Source organism: Rhea pennata, chromosome 2, assembly GCF_028389875.1.
Source record: "Rhea pennata isolate bPtePen1 chromosome 2, bPtePen1.pri, whole genome shotgun sequence".
NCBI classification, from domain to species: Eukaryota; Metazoa; Chordata; class Aves; order Rheiformes; family Rheidae; genus Rhea; species Rhea pennata.
In genome coordinates this window covers 41,748,470-41,766,204 of record NC_084664.1, presented here as the reverse complement: position 1 = coordinate 41,766,204, position 17,735 = coordinate 41,748,470, and the positions used below count along the sequence as shown (strand labels likewise).

General features: G+C 39.5%; 1 protein-coding gene across 2 annotated transcripts in view; it reads left to right on the top strand.

The window, feature by feature from the left end:
• The first annotated feature begins 6,467 nt into the window (after window positions 1-6,467).
• Window positions 6,468-17,735, top strand: part of ZNF385D (zinc finger protein 385D) — a 426,799-nt gene continuing 415,531 nt past the window's right edge. The window contains exon 1 of one of the 2 annotated variants that reach the window (XM_062569317.1): window positions 6,468-6,476. Coding sequence is in view for 1 of the 2 variants with exons in the window: in XM_062569316.1 (XP_062425300.1) it covers window positions 14,003-14,105 (103 nt within the window). In the remaining variant the exon portion in view is untranslated. Of the gene's footprint in view, window positions 6,477-13,976; window positions 14,106-17,735 lie in introns of those variants that run through there. The other variant, XM_062569316.1, reaches the window with a different exon arrangement.

Sequence of the window (17,735 nt, the reverse complement as noted above, 5' to 3'; positions counted from 1 at the left end):
ACTGCTGCTGGTTACCGTATATAAAGCCAGCTCAGCTCAGCTGTTTATGATCTACCTGTACAGGATATTGGTAGATAGTGAAAAATTACAAAAATCGTGTAAAATCGCATTTGCTTTTGAAAGAATCCATCTCCAATACACAATTGCCATATCCTATAGCAAAATTATTAATTGCAGAAAGACACGTGTACTAACTATTGTGCAATATAGTATGTTTAGAAAAATATTCAAGACATATTGGCCTTATGCAAACCTTTAACATTTTTAATCAGAGGGATTGCACTAAATCTATTCATATATTCTCTGTCTGCACCAATAGTGCAGGCTTTTCTTTGCTGAAAAAACATGCTTTGGCTTGAAGAGAATGGCAAAGAATCAAACCAGTTGAGTTAGGCCTAACCAGAACTACCTTGTCAATAGGAAAAATAAAGTATAGGCTTATTTACCCAGGCTTTTTGGCCATTTAAGGAAGGTTCCAAAAGATCTGGGTGGGTTGCAGGTTGGATGGATGTAAGCATACACACTGCTCAGACGTATGGATGATTTCCACATGGTATCCGCTACAGAGTTTGGATGGAAACGCTCACTTACGATGAGGGTTACTTGAGCAACTGATAAGGAAAATATCTTGGCTGGGATCTGGGACACATTCCTGGATGACTAAGTATTAAGCCAATGCAAATATGACTGTAATTTCTGAAGTAAAGGAAATGACCAAGGCCATACTTGGAAACTGAGCAGTACTCTTCTGTAAAACAGAGTCACACTTACAATGGAAAAGGCATGCAGACCTCCAACCAAGTCACAAAACGGTTCGTTAAGCTACAGTCTCTGTGGAAAACAGTGCAAGGCAAGATAATGCCTAGCATTTGGCAAAGAATAGAAGTATTACATTGGATTATATCACACTGCAAGAAATTTTAAAACCTGGTTAGCATATCTCATGAACCAAGAAGATGGCAAAATCCCTAGCTCCAGGGCATAATTCAACGGAAGAATGACCATTATTGAAACATTGTATGCTTGGACTAACTGTCTGAAAGCAAAATTCTTAGTTTCAAGCAGGAGACAACTGTGTAAGTCAGTTCTGCAACCAGAAAATGATATGAGAAGCACTGTGTGAAAGTAGCCTTTTGCATTGAGTATGTGCATTTCAATGAAGCAAAGAGGTATGGGATTTCTGAAAATGCAGAATGGTAGAAGAAGATTTATGAATGATGAATGTTATCTAGATTCTTTCACCAGCTACCTGAGCATGCTACTGCAGGAATCACAAATGATATGATATATTGGATAAATAAAAACTTTGGGAATTGAAAGTGCTAGTAAAAGCCTGCAGCTGTGAGGCACTATGACAGTAAAGAAAAAACACAGAAGAAACCCTGACTTATCATCTTACATTTGAATGTGCGCTCCTGGCTGCCGTTTGCATATCACACATTGGTTTATAAACTGCAGGGACACTACTCCTTCATTCTACAGGTCTTGGTTGTGCATGAACACGGAGGCAAAAAGAGTATTAGCGTTAGGCCTGAAAAGATGAAGCATTCTTCTGTTTGGCTAAGAAGGGAATTAGCTCCTTCCCAGCAATATGGATATTAAAGGATACCAGTTTTTGCAATGACATTGGGACATCCTATCAATGCATATGAGAGGATGAGTTATTATTTTTTTTCCTTAAAAGAAGCTGTGCATACTGCTGTTTCCCCGTCTGGAATATGTACATTTAATGACAAGTTGGGTCTAAGACAAGTGCAATAAAAGATGCCTTTTGTGCCAAGGGAAATTTATGGGGAAATGTGTTAATGTAGTAATGAGATTCATCTGTAGTTGACATATCAAAGATAAATGTCGGCTTATCTATTTGTTAATGGATCTATTAAAAGCTTTGTTTATACTTTCTCCCTTATTATTTTTTCTCAAGCACTTACACACAGATGGATTGTGCAAACAAATACTTCATTAAATGTAGGACTGGGAGCCAAGCAAACACTCTGTATCCAGAATCATGTCAATTAACCTGATTTAATTGCTTTCTTGATACTCCCCTTCTTTTATATAACATTATTTTAAGATTTTTCGATAAAGTGGTTCATCTGAGGGGGCACTAGTTAATTCTATATGACTGAATGAGTGTGTACATCCTATTTTATTAATAAAAATATAATCTGTAGTATGAAAATGGCACAATACTATGGAACACAAAAGAAACACTAAAACCCCCAAAGCTTAGTTAGAAAGAGTCACTGAGGCAAAATGGGCAGGAACAGTCTAAGATTTCCAAATTCAAGTGAACTGGTGAGGAGAGACATGTTTCAAAGAAACTTGTTTAAATACTACAACCATTTTGTTTAAAGTGAATTCTAAGGACTATTTTTCCTCTTGCTAAACAGCTACTTTTCCAGTATCTCTGATTCCAAGAGAATTGGTCTTAATTAACTAATGTTTCATTATACATCTAGCTGCAGTATATACACTTATAGCCACTTGGACGCACGCACCAAAATAATTGATTTAAAATAGTTCTAGAGCAGATCATGAGAAATAAGGTTTTAGCCACAGCTAGTCATATAATATAGAAACGATTATTTTGTAATCATATATAACCTATTTTGTAATGCAGTGCAAACCACAAGCTTAGTTTTGGGGAAAACAAAAGAATTATGTCCTTAGACCAGGCACCAAATCTTTCGAAAAGCAACAGGGATTGGATCTTTTGTTGTTTCTTAATGATTGAGACTAACGAGATGAATTTTCAGTTTGCTCTTTTATGGTCTTTTCAATAAGTAAAAGATCAAATGTTTTTGAAAAGTGCAGCTAATCTCAGATTCTTCACAGCTGTATTGTTAATGTGATCGAACGTAGAACTTTTGAATGATATTCTGTGCAATAATTACGCATTTCAAGCTGGTACAATGCTGTATGTCAACACCCAAAACTACAACATTTTCTTTTTGATTCTCTCATTTGGGCATGCATCTCGTTACCTTTGACAGCAGCATTTGAGGTTTCTGAGCAATTAGATAAAGAACTTCGCTATGTGTGAGTTTGTGGAAAGGGGTAGAGGTTTATTATATTGGATTACACATGAGGTGACATATTATTTCTCAAACAGATAATTGATTTTCTCCCCAAAGTGAATGAAAAGTCATACTTTAAATAATAGTTACTGAATTTCAGTATGAATCTATGAAAATTTTGGAATCACAGATACTCTCAAATAACAAAGAGGATTTTAATAGCAAAAAAAGTAAATGTGAAGTTATTTATAGGTCAACATGTAGATCTTCTTACTTTCAGCTTTCTCAGACCCTCAATGGCTTCCTATGAATACATGTCATTTGAATAATTCTAGCACCTATGAAGAGCCAGAATTTCCCATCAAGCAAACAGGAGCCTCATCTGCTGAAAAAAAATACATGATTCAGGATAGTATCTTGCACATGTCTTTCCAAATAAACATTTCACTGTTCATTCCTTCTGAGTAACGTTACAGAAACATACACTCCCTTTCTGCTTTCTCATTATGCTTAGCGAAGTTGATGTCACTATGTGCACGCTCAGGCATATGCTCTAGAGCTTTCTTTGTAGGTTGTGGGTCATAATGGCAGGGGAAAAATATTTAATTAAGGATGCAAGTTTTATTCGTACTTCCACTGCACTGTTTCTGATAGTGAAGGAAATTATTTTAAAACTGTGCTGGCACTAAGTCTGTGTTCAGCATGATTTCAAAACCACAGAGTGGTCTATTAAACTTTTCTGGCATGTTGAACTTGGAACGTAAAAAGTTAAGGGACTATTCCTGCAAATCCCTCACTTGCAAGAATAAGTACTTACAGGTCTGAGCTGCAAATCCTGAGGTTTTTTTCTGCATTTTCACTGGAAGCCAGGAGGAATAAGGGCTTCAGTGAGAATGAAGGCATCAGGCCTGGCACCTAGCTTGTACCTAAGTTCAGTCAGGATCCAGATCCAGTTAGTGTCTCTGCTTAAGACCCTTGAGGAAAACAAAAATTTCCCTTTTAGATGGTGGCCTAGCAATTGGAATACATCTTAGAAAATAAAAAATTGTAGTTCAAATCTTTCTCTTGTATCAGAATTAAATCTGTAACTCTTTTATGAGTGTGTATTAGCCTTTGGCACTGCAGGCTATTCTGAGGTTGGAGTGTATTCTCGACGTTTTTGCTATTGTAGGTCATATTTTTATATGAATATAATTGACATATTTATGTCATAGAGGGAACAAGAGCCAGCATCACTCATTTAGGGAGAAGTCTAGGAATTTTTCCTTCTACTACGCTGAGTATATCTGTGTTTTACTTTTAGCAGTCTCTAGATAGCTTTGTGGACTGCCAGTTTTCTAATACTCTGTAGAGTTCCCTTTGAAACCCTCTCTGAGGCAGTTCTTTCCATAGATACACAGCACAAGATTGCTGATTCTCTTCCAGGAACTAAATATTTAGAATTTAGACACTGTGTTGCCTAATTTCAGGTGACTGAGGCATATATTGGATTTTGTCCTTTGTCTTTACTGAAGTAAGTAAGTTTCTGCTTGACAAGCAGGATTGGAGATTAAACAACACAAGCTGAGCTTTGATTCAAACTGAATTTCTTTGTGTTCCTTTGATATTAGATATAGAAAACAGTAATGTACTAGAAAGCATGGGAACATTGTCTAATGTTTAATGTGGCATGGGTTTATCATGTTCTTAACAGACTTTTTACAGTTATAGTACCTAAAATTTTAATCAGATGTGTTTGAGAAAACATAAGATATAAATGGTAGGAAAATTTTACTTTCTGAAAAAATGGTAGTCTTCATTGAATTTAATTTCAATGTTTGTCTATCAATTTGTTGAACTTCCATTTTATCAGAATAAATAACACTTCTAGCTATACATTATTCAGCACCTGCTTATGCTCAATCTGCACAAAGGAAGACTTACTAAAAATAGATTAAAATCTGATTATTATTTTTCAGACTCAGACCAGTATTTCTGAGTTTTTCAGCTAATGTCAACCTAGCCTCGATATTATATGTCCAAAATATTGTTGCAAATCCTGGCTAAAGTCCCAGCCCCTTTGAAGTCAAATATTTCCATTGGCGTTATTAGGTGCTGAGCTTCACTTAGCTTTTATTGTATTTACAAATGTAAATTAAGTAATTGTAGAACAAAATTAGGAGGTACTTTTAATAAAATATTTCCTCTGTGTGAATGAATATTTAATATTGCTGGTTAAATATAAGGGGAAGGATTGACTGTAGTGCCAGATGCACCCAAGTCTAACAAGGTTGTTGTTATATGGAATTGCTGCGGCTTTTAATATTCAGGCCTTTTGTCTCTGGTCTATGATAGCAGTGCTACACAGAGTGCTGCTGCAGGTGAGGTGGGACTCTGGGTATGTAGACCTGAATACCAATATTTACTTTTTCTTTCTTCATCTCTGCCCAAATTTGTATTGAATTTGAGTTCTGAAAACAAATGTTTAGCCTTGTACTTGGAAATAAAGCCTACTGTGTATGCTTTACATCTTTGGTTTTGGCGTTTTTCTATTGAAATTGTTACCTTGCTTTGTTATTTCTGTGCTGTGGTTTGAAGGCTGGAGCGACCTGGAATTACATTTTCTGCCATTAAATCAAACTCATGCCACTGGCATCCCAGGGCATAAAAACTCCACGTTAAGAACAACTGCCTTCTAATATGTAGTTTCTTGATTATTGGGAAGAATCCCTCCTTGCTTTATATTAGCATGGGCCAGTGAATGACTGAGATGGAGATGAAATATCATCATTTACAAAACAAGTTAAAACTTTCATTTGATGTATACAACTTTATAACCATATAGAGAATGCCTCTGGGAGGTGTAAGAATATGGAATTCTAAAAAATATAGTGTATTCAAGTCCAAAAATATGAGATGGAAATAGAAATAGCAGAGGGAAATTTGGAGGAGTCACGTGTGTATAGTGCCTCTTAGTTTTATTATAGCTAAGCAGAGAAAAGAGAAAGACACGCATCAAAATTCACAACTGTGCATTTTGCCACCTTTTAAAAGGCATGTGGTTCCAGGATACGTATCTGATACATTTGGGGTATTTCCATATCCCTGATACCTGCGGCTATTAAAGCTCAACTTAAAGAAATGTGCTGGGAACCAATCGGTATTAACCAATAAATCGTGTTTTTTATCTCTAGTCTATAGGAAAGGCAGAGTCTGGTTGTGACACGCTGGAGTAACCCTGGAGAGGAATGCAGCCTCCCTGGGATCGGCAACATGACACTGGCTTTTATGAGCAGCCGTTCAGCTGTCCAGTGGGTAAAATAGAAGCTGTTTCTTATTTCCTATCCCTTTTTTCCTACACCTGTTCAGGAAACATAGGACCTTGTTTTCTTTTCTTTTTTTTTTTTTTTTTTTTTTTTTCTGTTCCCGCAGTACCCTGGAAGTGCTTGTTTTGACTAAGGCTGAAAAATCCCACAGGTAAGGCCAAAATGCAGCCTTCAGAGCTGACCGGTGTCCACAGGCCCCCGCGGCTGCAGATGCAGCGGTGAAGTGCTGACGACAACCCTGTTGTAGCATTTCACACAAACAGCTCTGCTCCCTGCCAGCTGTGCGATGCGCCAACCAACTCGGCAGCACATGACCTGACGTGCATCACAGCTGTGAACGTTACCAGCATCTGCTTCTCATCCAGGACGAGATTATTTTTCTGTTTTGTATGTTGAGAGAAAAGTTTTCACAGGGAAAAGGCAACATCGATAAGCCTCCTGCTGGCGGTCTAAATGTCACCCTTCCCTCTCGGAAGCCTGCAGAGGCCAAAAGAGCAAAACCGCAGAATTTCTATTACACAGTGCAAACAGGTTTCAGAAAAGTTAAGCACCATGTGCCATTGTCCTGTGAGAGTTATTTTTGTAGCACATCAAAAAGGAGGAAGGAGTGAGACAGAGGCGTCATGCTATAATTTTGGAACGAGCGAGTAAGAGTAGTCAGTAGTCTCTGCTAGATGGTCAGATCATCAGTGCCAATCTGCTGGAATTCAGATAGCGAATGTGACACAGCTTTGGCTGTGTCCTTGACCAAATGATCCTTGAGCACTGCGTGGGTCCAAAAGCAAAAGGGATTAAAAAGTAAACCCTGAATGGAAATGTTTCCACTAGGGAGCAGTGGAAACACAAGAGAAATTTGAGGAAGGATGGAGACAACTGGGGATTTAAAGAATGTTTTTGCTATCATGACTAGTGAGGTACTAGCCAAAGAAAAAGAACAAATACTGACGATCATGGATTTTGCATACACTTAATTTCCAAAGAAATTTCCATATTTCTTTTCAGGAAATTTTTGGTTGCTTTTTCTCCCTTGATTTTATATGGAGGTACGTGGTGTTCTGTCTTAAAATTATGCTGGAATTCTTGTTAGACACCTTTTTATACTTATTTTAAAATATGTAAAACATCTCTGCCAATAATAAGGTTGTTATTGAAAGAGAATTAAATAGACCAAATTATATAATTTTAAGAATATATTTAAAAGCTGCAAATCTATCTTTTCCATGTGGCTTCGCACTAGTGTGTTCTCTTTACCAAAAACATCTAAATTGGCTGTTTTTGACTAAAAGCCAGGGGAGAACTGTATAATGTAGCTGTAGTAGATTTAGTGGATGATTAGACCCCAGTAACTTTAGGAATTTACTTATATTAATGTGTTACTCAGTAAGGAGGTTGTATTGGCTGTTTCTGATGGGCTTTTAGCTGCTACAGTGAGAGCCCAGTCCTAGAGGCCGTATTCAAGCATAGCTCCAGTGGAACAGAGAGTTAAAATCTTTTACAGAAACAAAAGACAAACAAACCTTTTGGAGTTACTAATACCATAAAGTCAATATGAGGTTTTCTGCAGGCTGATGCAACCTAACTTATGCCAGAGGGACAATGCAGATGTTGTAGCCTTTGGCAGAGAAATGCACAGCCAGGTGAGGCAATATTTCTTTCAGTACATTCCTTTTGCAGCCCCTGGAATCGGTTTTCTGCAATTTCCTACAGAGCTGCGAATAGAAACTAAAAATGTGCTTGATTCACTGAACCTTCAGGAAGGTGACAGGTGAAAAACAGCTAGCCCTTTTTTAGCAGTGTGAGCTCCCACTGCAGTGCAATAGGTTTCTTCTAGTTGGGATACAAAATTTACACTTCCACTCATAATGATTAAATTCTTTGCCAAATTCTATAGTCAGTTCTACTATGTTAAATTGATTTCAATCTATAATACTAGTACTAGAGAAAAAAATCACTACTTTTATATATATATATATATATATATATATATATGTATGTATGTATAAAGCACAGCGAATTCATTTCTGAAACGGTGACAGGGAAACACTTATTTATAACAGAGACCAAGTAGAACACTAAGATAGACTGGCAACCAACACAGGAAATCATCTGTTAGATTTACAGATCACACAAAATATGTCAGAAAGGAATAAATAGGAATTTTCTCTCAAACCAATAAATAGATGTTTGCTTACTGATTCAGGAATTTCAAGGAAAATCCATATAGTTATGGAAAGGAAAAGTAGAAAGGAAGAACTGTCTTAAGTTTCTGGCTATAGCTATTTATTTCTTAAATCCTTCAACTGGGGTAAATATAAGCTGAATTTAGCCCTTTATCTTTTAATTCTTCTCTTAGAGAACCTAGGGCAAATTTTGCTCTGTATTTATCTCAAATCCCATTCCTGGGATATCCAAAGCAGAAGAGCTACCAAATACCTGAAAGTAATTTATCCTCTTGGGATCCTGTCTCTTGTGTGTTCTAGAGAATATTTGTCTTCTGATCCAGGCATTGAGGAGCAATTTATTAGCTAGTACGAGTGACTAAGAGGCACCCCTCAAAATTTAATAGTTTTGAAAACAGAAATTTCTTTTACACTAGTTTTGAGCTTCAGTTCTTACATGACCTGAGAGAACAGTAAATACTCAGTTTTTCTCTACACTTGTTTTTGCAATTATTATTTTTTAGATTCTTCTCATTTTATTTGTGAAATACTGAATGGTAGTACCTTGAAATACATGTTCTTGTCTCCCTAAATGTTTGTTCACTGGGTTAGTGATGCACTTGCACTTGCAGTTTCAACAGCCTGCTCTATATTATGCGGTGAGATCTTGAAATAGCTTAAACATTGGTATGAGGATAAATGAACCTGCGGTTATAGATCTTGTAGTTATTCAGTATACTGGATGAAAAGATAAAAACGTGCAGACACCTCTGCCCCACAACAGTATCACAGATAACAGATTGATTGGATTGTGATTCAAGTAGTTCCCTGTGATCAGGTTGTATGTGTTTACACACTGCAGTGAATCCTATCATTGCTCCCATTACAATACTCCAGTATACTTTTTTGAATGCTGTTCCCTTGAAGGCTGAAATCATGTTCTTTGATCAAAGTCTGAGTAAAATCAGCTTTTCGCAGGAGTTTCAACATGGAACAGGATAATTTCAATCTCAGCTTTCCAGAATAGTAACTAAATGCTCTGAAGTCCAAGCCCTATCCTGTGAGCTTTCTGAATCGCCATATTTATTCCTCCTTTACATAAAGTTGGAATTCTGCATAACCGTGGTCCATCCAGCACCCTCAGACTCTTTGGGCACACCCTTAATTCCTTTTTACAGAAAACTGGATCAAATTCTGTGTTGCCTGAAAAGGCTAGACATAGTTTATGAACTGTTATGTTCCATTCCATCCATTGGAAGCTCATCCTTTCTCTCCCACTTGCTGGAAAATGACAATTTTCTTCTATTGCGCATAATAATTGAAGGAGCAGAGATGCATTGAAAGAAACATACGCAAGGTTTAGAGAAGAGAGAAGTCTCTTTTTAATGCAACATTTTATCACTTGGGTTCACTCTTCTCTAGTTTCCAGGAGTAGAAGTGACATTATGCTTACAAGAAAGCTTTTAAAAAGTCAAGTGCATGATAAGTATCTAGTCCTCTAAGCCCACCCCCAGGACCATGAAACAGTCAGGAGCATAGGAGGCAGAAGATGATGACTTCTTTAAGGTTAGCCTTGAAGTTGTCCTCAAACAGCCTCTCATGCTTTTCAGCAGGTGGGGATACTTGCTGCCTGCCAAGCAGATACACTGTCTTCACTGGGCTTGATGCTAGCATGTGTACAGCTGCTCTTAGATCAAGAGAGAAATAAGACTTAGGAAGAGTTTACTGAGATTATAAAGTCCTGCTGGGGGTGGGCACTGCTATCCCCAAGACAAGAGCCACCCCAGCCTAATTCCTGCTCTGAGGCTTGCCTTGCTTTATACTGAAGCTATCTGCATCATTTTTCTAATTTCTCTAGCACAAGTAAATATATGAGGAGCGTAAGCAGGCTGACCCAAAGCCATGTATGAATAGCTAAGGTTGCTGAGAAGTAGCAAGCTGGGGTACAGGACCAGTTTAGTTGCTTTATCATTGCTCTGTCCAGGAAAAAATCACTAGCCTATGTGCATCATGCATTATAACCTGAAGGCCTTTCCCGGCCTGCCACAGATTCCCACAGACGTGGAATGTGGACTGGGGCTTTGTAAGGGTTTGGTATCATTCGGCTAGTTCATCTCTATTTGTCAGAGATGGGAGAGGATATCCATCTTCCGTAGCAAAAGACAGTAAGAGGAAATTCTTGTCAATGGCAAACCACAAGCAGGTTGCCAAAATGTTTCGGGCTGGAAGATTAGCAGGACAGAATTGCCTGGAGATTTCCAGATTTGAGCTGGATTGCTACCATGGATTGAGCTAAAGCCTTACCAGTTATAAATTTGAGGTCATGTCCTTAGACAGACTAACAAGGCAGAAGGTACTATGTACGCTGCTTTCCAAAGGAAATGAGTGTAATATTCTTGGCACTGAGAAATGGTACTATCAAAAATTCTTCCATATTATTCTTAGGTGAAACAAATATGCTTAAGCAAATAAACAAGCATGGCAATGCTCCTATGTAAAAGTCTGAATAAATCAATTCAATATAAGCAAAATTTAGAACGTATATTTCCATGTTTATTCTGTTTCAAGACAGCAGTTCATTTAAGGAATCTATGCAAAAACCACATTTAACAGGCAGACGTGACATCTGGATACTACCTTGCCAGTGGAAAACCAATCCTAAATTAATACATGAAAACAGTTGCACACCTTCAACACTAAATGAGCAAGAATCATAAATAAAATAAACAAAAATTAGCTTGCGACTTATAATGCCTCACTAAGGGAATGAAAGTATGATCCATAGAGGTATTATATAACATTTCTGTATTATCATTTTATGATATCTGTACCTTTTTTATTAACAGAGGCTGCTCATATTCTGCATTACACCTTTTGTTGCATATAATGAATAAGCGTGAGAGTCCTTTAAATCATAAGCACCACACTGTACAATAATACTAGTCTCTTGTGTCTTTCACTTCTTTGGAAAAAAAAAGAAAAAAGCAAGAAAAAATCTTATTAAATGTTGATTATAGAAAAATCAATCTTTCAAGAAGAGGTTGATTATTTTTTCAGCTGTGGAAGTTTCTGCAAAAATATCTTTCAACAAGACAAATACAAGTATGCAAGATTAGTATCTTTCTTTGCTTTTTTTCTCTTTATTAAACATATTTCAGAATATTAATTCCACATACAACTACTGCAGACTTTTCCTTTCCCTTACTTACTTCTTGTCTTTAATAGTATATACTTTTATATCATTTAAAAATATTACTCTCTCTACAAAACATTTTCATACTTTTTTTCATTGTTTGCATTCCAAATAATTTCTGTAAGAGTTTCATATTCTTTGTATGAGGAGAGTGGGCTCTTCTCCAGATATATTTTCTTTTGTTTTTTCCTCTTCTTCCTCCCCTGTGTAAATACTGTTATGAAAACACATTTAGCAAAAGACTACTCACTATAAAAAACCTAATGTAGAACAGCAGTGAAATGATACATCATACATCCACTTGTGTAGTCAATATCAATAATATTAGAAACAGGATAAAGTGATAGAAATATATTTGATTTAAATCAATCATTTTGGGGCTATATTTATTCAAGATTCTTCAAGTAGAGATGAATAGCAGGTTTCCAAATGTGATATTACTAGGGTAAGCAAATGAGTCATTATTTATATTATAATCCAGTGGAACTGGGTAAGAGCAACACTCTAAGAGGGAATAAGCAGTTATATCTAACTGTTTTTTCTATTACATCCATCACCACAGGGTATAGCTGTACATGTCAGGTCAAGGTCGGTGATCTTTGTTCCCATGAATCATTCTGAGTGCTAATGAAAACCACTCTCTAATGCAGTGTTCAAACACCATCAGTTTTGGTGCCCAGAACATCTGACTGATTCAATATTATGAGCCAGAATTCACAGGTGAGGCAGAATAGTGGGGGAAATTAAGGCGAGGAGGATGACATGATTAGCAGAGGCCATGGTAGGAGATCACCATCGAAAAAAGTGGGTAATTTTAAACCAAAGGACAAGACAACGCTGTTGCATCCTAGGCTATGTCTTCTTTACACCTTGGCTGCTTGAGTTTCAGCACCAAAGAGGGGCTCTCTACACCACCACCACCAACAAATTAAAAGCTAGTTTCTGAGTCCATCTCCAACAAAAAAGTTTTAAAGTTATGATATCGATGTATCCTAATTATCTTTCTCCACAAGCTTCTTGAAGTCAAGGTAACACCGACGGAATGCAGTGGCACAGAAAGGAGGTTTTATTTTTCTTTCAATAGAAAAATCAGTGGGAATCCTGCATGCATTTTCTCTGCATCTCAAAGTGTCCAGATAGAAAGAATGATATGCCTGGTGGAGGTGCTGAGGATATGCAGATAAATATGAATATACAAAATTAAACATCAACAGTGGAATGTCTTTTCAGAGTTGCTGCAGTCATTGCTGTAATTTGACACACAAGTGGATTTATTATCAAGATTACCAAAAAAAAAAAAAAAAAAAAAAAAAACCTTACACATACTTGTACTTATGAGACATACTGCTCTGCCAAATCCTCAGGACTGCAACTGCATTTTAAACTATGTTTTCTTGCTTGAAAGTTGCTAATACTCCATTTCTGTGCCTGAAACTTTTTAATCAGTACATCTGATTTTAAGTAGACAGAAAACAGCAGTGAATATTTCATTCCTTACACTGCACGTACTGTTTTACAAAAAAATGCCGAAGGCCCGGGCAAAGAGCCTGGCGAGGAGCAGGTTTGCCCTGGTGGTCCCCAGAAGCCTTGCAGGCACTCTGCGGAGGTCAGGCAGGTTGCTGTATCACTGTGCGTGGTGGTGTGGCGTGTGGGAAGCGGGAATCTCAGGTTGAGTTACTCATCGTTTTGGAGTCAGGAGTGTGCAGAACCAACGATTTTGACGGCAAAAGATAATTTACACATGTTTTGCAGTCAAGGTGTTGTAGGAGGACTTGTGAGCTGGGAGAAGGAGGCTGATGCCGAGAACTCTCGCTTGCCAAGCGCGGAAGTGCTCCGCTCCTGGAAGCCACCCATAGCCCCATGCGATGCTCGCCGTACTCGAGCCAAACACGCCGCGCTGCCTCGGCGCGCCTCTCCGCCAGCCGCGGTGGCGGCCGAAACGCCGCTGCGGGCGGGCGGGCGGAGGCGCTGCGCGGGAGCCGGGGCGCTGCGCGGGGCGGGGGCGCTGCGCGGGAGCGGAGGCGCTGCGCGGGAGCCGGGGCGCTGCGCGGGAGCGGGGGCGCTGCGCGGGGCGGGCGCCGCGCTGCCCCCGCCGCGGCCGCCCGGCGCTGATTGACACCGCGCGGGCGGGGCGGCTGCGGGGCGGGTCCGCCCGCAAACGGGCAGCGGGGCCCCGCGCCGGCTCCGCCCCCGCCCCCTGCCCGCGCCGCGCCGCGCCGTGCCGTGCCGTGCCGTGCCGTGCCGCGGGTCCTCCCCCCGCGCCGGCGCTGCGAGCGCGCCGCCCGCCAGCCTGGGAGCGGGGCCGCCCGCCCGCCCGCCCGCGGCATGGCCGGCGCGCTGGGCAGGGGAGCAGCGTCCTGGAGGATGAGGAGCGCGGCGGGCGGCAGGAGGGAGAAGCCGCCGGGAGGCAAGCCCCAGCCGCGGCACGGTAAGGGCGTAGCGGCGCCCCGCTCCCTCCCGGCGGGCGCGGCGCGGCGCGGCGCTGCGCGGGCTCTTCCCGCGGCTCTGCCGCCCCGAGGTCGCTCGCAGCCTCGAGGTCTGCGCCGGGCGCAGCCGCGGCCAACTTATTTGCGAGTTGCTTCGCCCGCTTGTCCCGTTTTGGGGGGTGGGATCTCTTCCGTCGCCGCAGCGGTCGCGCTGCCGCGGTCGCCTGCGCCCGGACTCCGCATGCCTCGTGTTTACCACCTGCCGGGGCCAGGGGGGAGAGAGGAGCAGCGTTCGCCTGGGCTGTGGCATCTTGCTTTGCTGGAGGCTCTTTGGTTGTTGCAGAAAGCGTTTTCAGGCTGTCAGACGCCAATACATCCGGGAAGAGCCCTCGAAATCTTCTTGGCTGGTGTATGTCAGGTCTCCAACGCTTGGGAAGCAGTGTTAAAAATACTTACCCCTGTGCTCTTTTCACTCGTTACTTGTTCGGGGAGATAGATGCTTTTTTCTAAGGCTAAAGTGTGCACGAGCAGTTCTTCCAAAACCAGATTCGGACTTTGAGAATATAGCTGGAAATGGTGATATATGAACTATTAAGCGTTTAGGTTCATGACCTGTTGTGTGGGGAGTGGTGAATTTGGTCACCCGGAGCCAAATCTGTCATGTGTAGTTTCCTTACTGTACCACTTGGCTGTCACTGTTGTCTGCTTTGATGAACAAACCCAACTGTTCACGGATACGGGTCAGAGTGTCTGGAGATCTCACTAGAATTTCTTTTAGCACTTCGTTCTCTGTGGGTTTTAAGACCACTGTTTGGGTAAGTGTCGTTGCACGAGTCTCTGACCTAACCCCCAATGCCAAAAGGAACTCTTAAAATTATGTTGGAGTTCTGCTGTGATTTGTGCTGTTAGTTGCTGGGTATGTCAGCCTGCAAAGTAACTTTGTGCCGTTTGCGAAGGAAATAATTTGGCAAACTCTCAGAAAGTACTCCTTCAGAAATACATGCAGCGCTGTAATACACGCAGTAATCTTGACGGCAAAAGCGGTGTGCTGACAGGGAGCCTGGAGTCCTGAGCAGTTTCATTCCGAAGAAGGTGCTTGCTGTTAAAGTAATGCCACCCAGTGCAGATCTAAAATTAAAAAAAAAAAAAAAAAAAGTAGTTGTTATTTCTGGTACCGACCATCATCTGAATATTTCTGGGTTACACTGATTTTAGAGGCATGCCTCCTTTTCTGTCGTTCGCTTGTTTGTGCCTTTTCTCAGGAGGCAAGGGGGAAGCAGACTAACAGTCTGAGTGAAGGGTTTGTCAGTGGGTATCAAAAACCTAAAACTCTAGAAAAAATGGCTTTGCGGGAAAGGAAGTGTTACGCAGTTACAGAATAAAAATATGACTTAAGAAAAAGTAGTAATTATTTTTCCTATTAATTCTGCATGTAACGCTAGCAGTGGGGAAACACGAGAATAAAAAAGAGAGTTGGTACGTTCTCTTTAAGTTCCAAGACCCGTTGTTCGTGGAAGGCACTTTGACTAAAATCCTGGACGCAGTGAAGTTTGTGGGAATTCTGCCACTGACCTGAGAAGAGCCAGTATAAGGAGTGAGGCCAGGTTGAAAACCTTTGACTGAACTAGTCATGCAATTATGGCAAAATTTATTAAAATAGTACCAAAATAACTATATCATAAACTAGTTAAATTAAGGAGATATTTTAAAATTTGGTTCTGATTGGAATTAACAGAAAGGTGTAGTGTTGTTCTTCAGTCAGCATTGTGGTTACTTGTGTTTCATGAAGTTTCATTTAAGTAATTGCTTTAACAACATGAAACATTAAATTACACTGGTGCATGTTGCATCTTAATTTTCATCTATACTTTAAGGATAATCCCTTTTTGCTGAGCTGCCTTTCCAAGGTGCACTGGACTTACAAGGTTACTATCCATTAGCAACCCCAAATATAAGGTAGACCTAATTTGTATGTCCCTAATGCTAATTGTATGCTACAGTGAAGTCTGTTTAAAACAAAACAAAACAAAACAAAACAAAAAAAAAAAAAAAAGAGAGAGAAAGGGGAAAAAAAGGGGGGGGGGAGATGAGGGCAGCAATAGCATTTTTGTACGCTTAAATTTTCAATTTATGGAAACACTTTATTTTCCACAGTGGAGTCATTGGTAAATTAAAGTTATAGGGGTTATAAGTAAGATGCGCCTAAAAATAAAATTGTGATATATGAGCTGTCAGCATTTTTTTTAAGTGGCAAACAGATTTACAGGTTTGCATGCATGCATGCATGCAATTACCGAAATGAAGCAAGAACTATTCACATCCCATAACAGAACTGGGAGATATCAGAAATATGAAATAATTTAAATTTGGGGAAATAATGCTGTTCTTTCCTGTTCTGTTTTTGCAGCAAAGCTATTTTAATTAGCTGTGAGCCTCTCTTGGTGTAAAGTAGCATAGCTCTGTGGATCTCAGTGGTACTATTATGATTGACATCAACTGAGAACCAAGCACATGTTATGATGTATGTTTGGATTAAAAAATCTTTATCCAATCATCCCTTTAAGGATATAATGTTTCTGGGAGCTGCATGAGTACTAAGTTGTGAGCACTTGTGGTTACAAATGCATTTGTTAGCACTGAGTAAACCTGCTAGTTAGCAGAACTGAGTTGCAGCTCTTTTCCACCTTTGGCATTCTAACATTTTATATAGGTAAATATAGCTGTCATTTTATTTTTCCACGGGGCTATTTCATATCAAGTTTGTTCAAGCAGTCTTTACCATTTTAATTAAAAAAATACCAGTTTTAAGTAAAGAAATGAATGCTTTGTTCATAATCGAACCATATACTTATGGGATAGTGACTTGACTCTCCTATACTTTTCATGTATTTTACAGCACAAAATTTTTCCTATGATTCATGTACAAAAATTCTTGGTTCACACTGCATGAAAATACAGAAAATCGGAATTAGGACAATATAAAACAGGGCTAGCATTTTCACCCATTCTGATTTAGACAGTAGGCTTAGTCTTAGTCCAGACTTTGGCAAAAAGTTCAGGATCCTGGTAAGATGATGAATATTGGTGCTCTTGTAAAAAGCTTGTTTTTGAACAATTTAATATTGGATTAACATTGGCACCTTAAATCTAAAATTTCCACAAGAGCTTGAAAATCTAGATGGATGGCTACAGCCAGATTTCTTTTACAAATACTGTCCAGGTAGAAGATGTTATAGAGTACCATAATAGAAGCCACACTGTAAGTCAAGTAATGTTTTACAGTAATACTTAAGAAAACTTCTAAGTATTTTCATGTGTTGAAAAAAGATTGTTGTTGTGTCACTGTAGGAGCAGGAAGGTTTGTGACTAGAAGCTGTGAATCAGAAAAATGTTCAAATTACTTGTCACCACCAAAAATAACTTCTGGAAAGAAAGTAATATTTCATATGCATTTTTAAAGCTATGTGAAAGCTTGGTAGTAAAAAGTAGCTCTGCATCTTTAGTATTAAAACAATTACTAGAGGAAAGTAGCGTACCTAAATAATGTGGGATATATATGTAGGAGTGTGTGTGTATACGTGCATGCACATAGATGATATTTTAAATGCAAAATTATTGCTACTTAAATTATT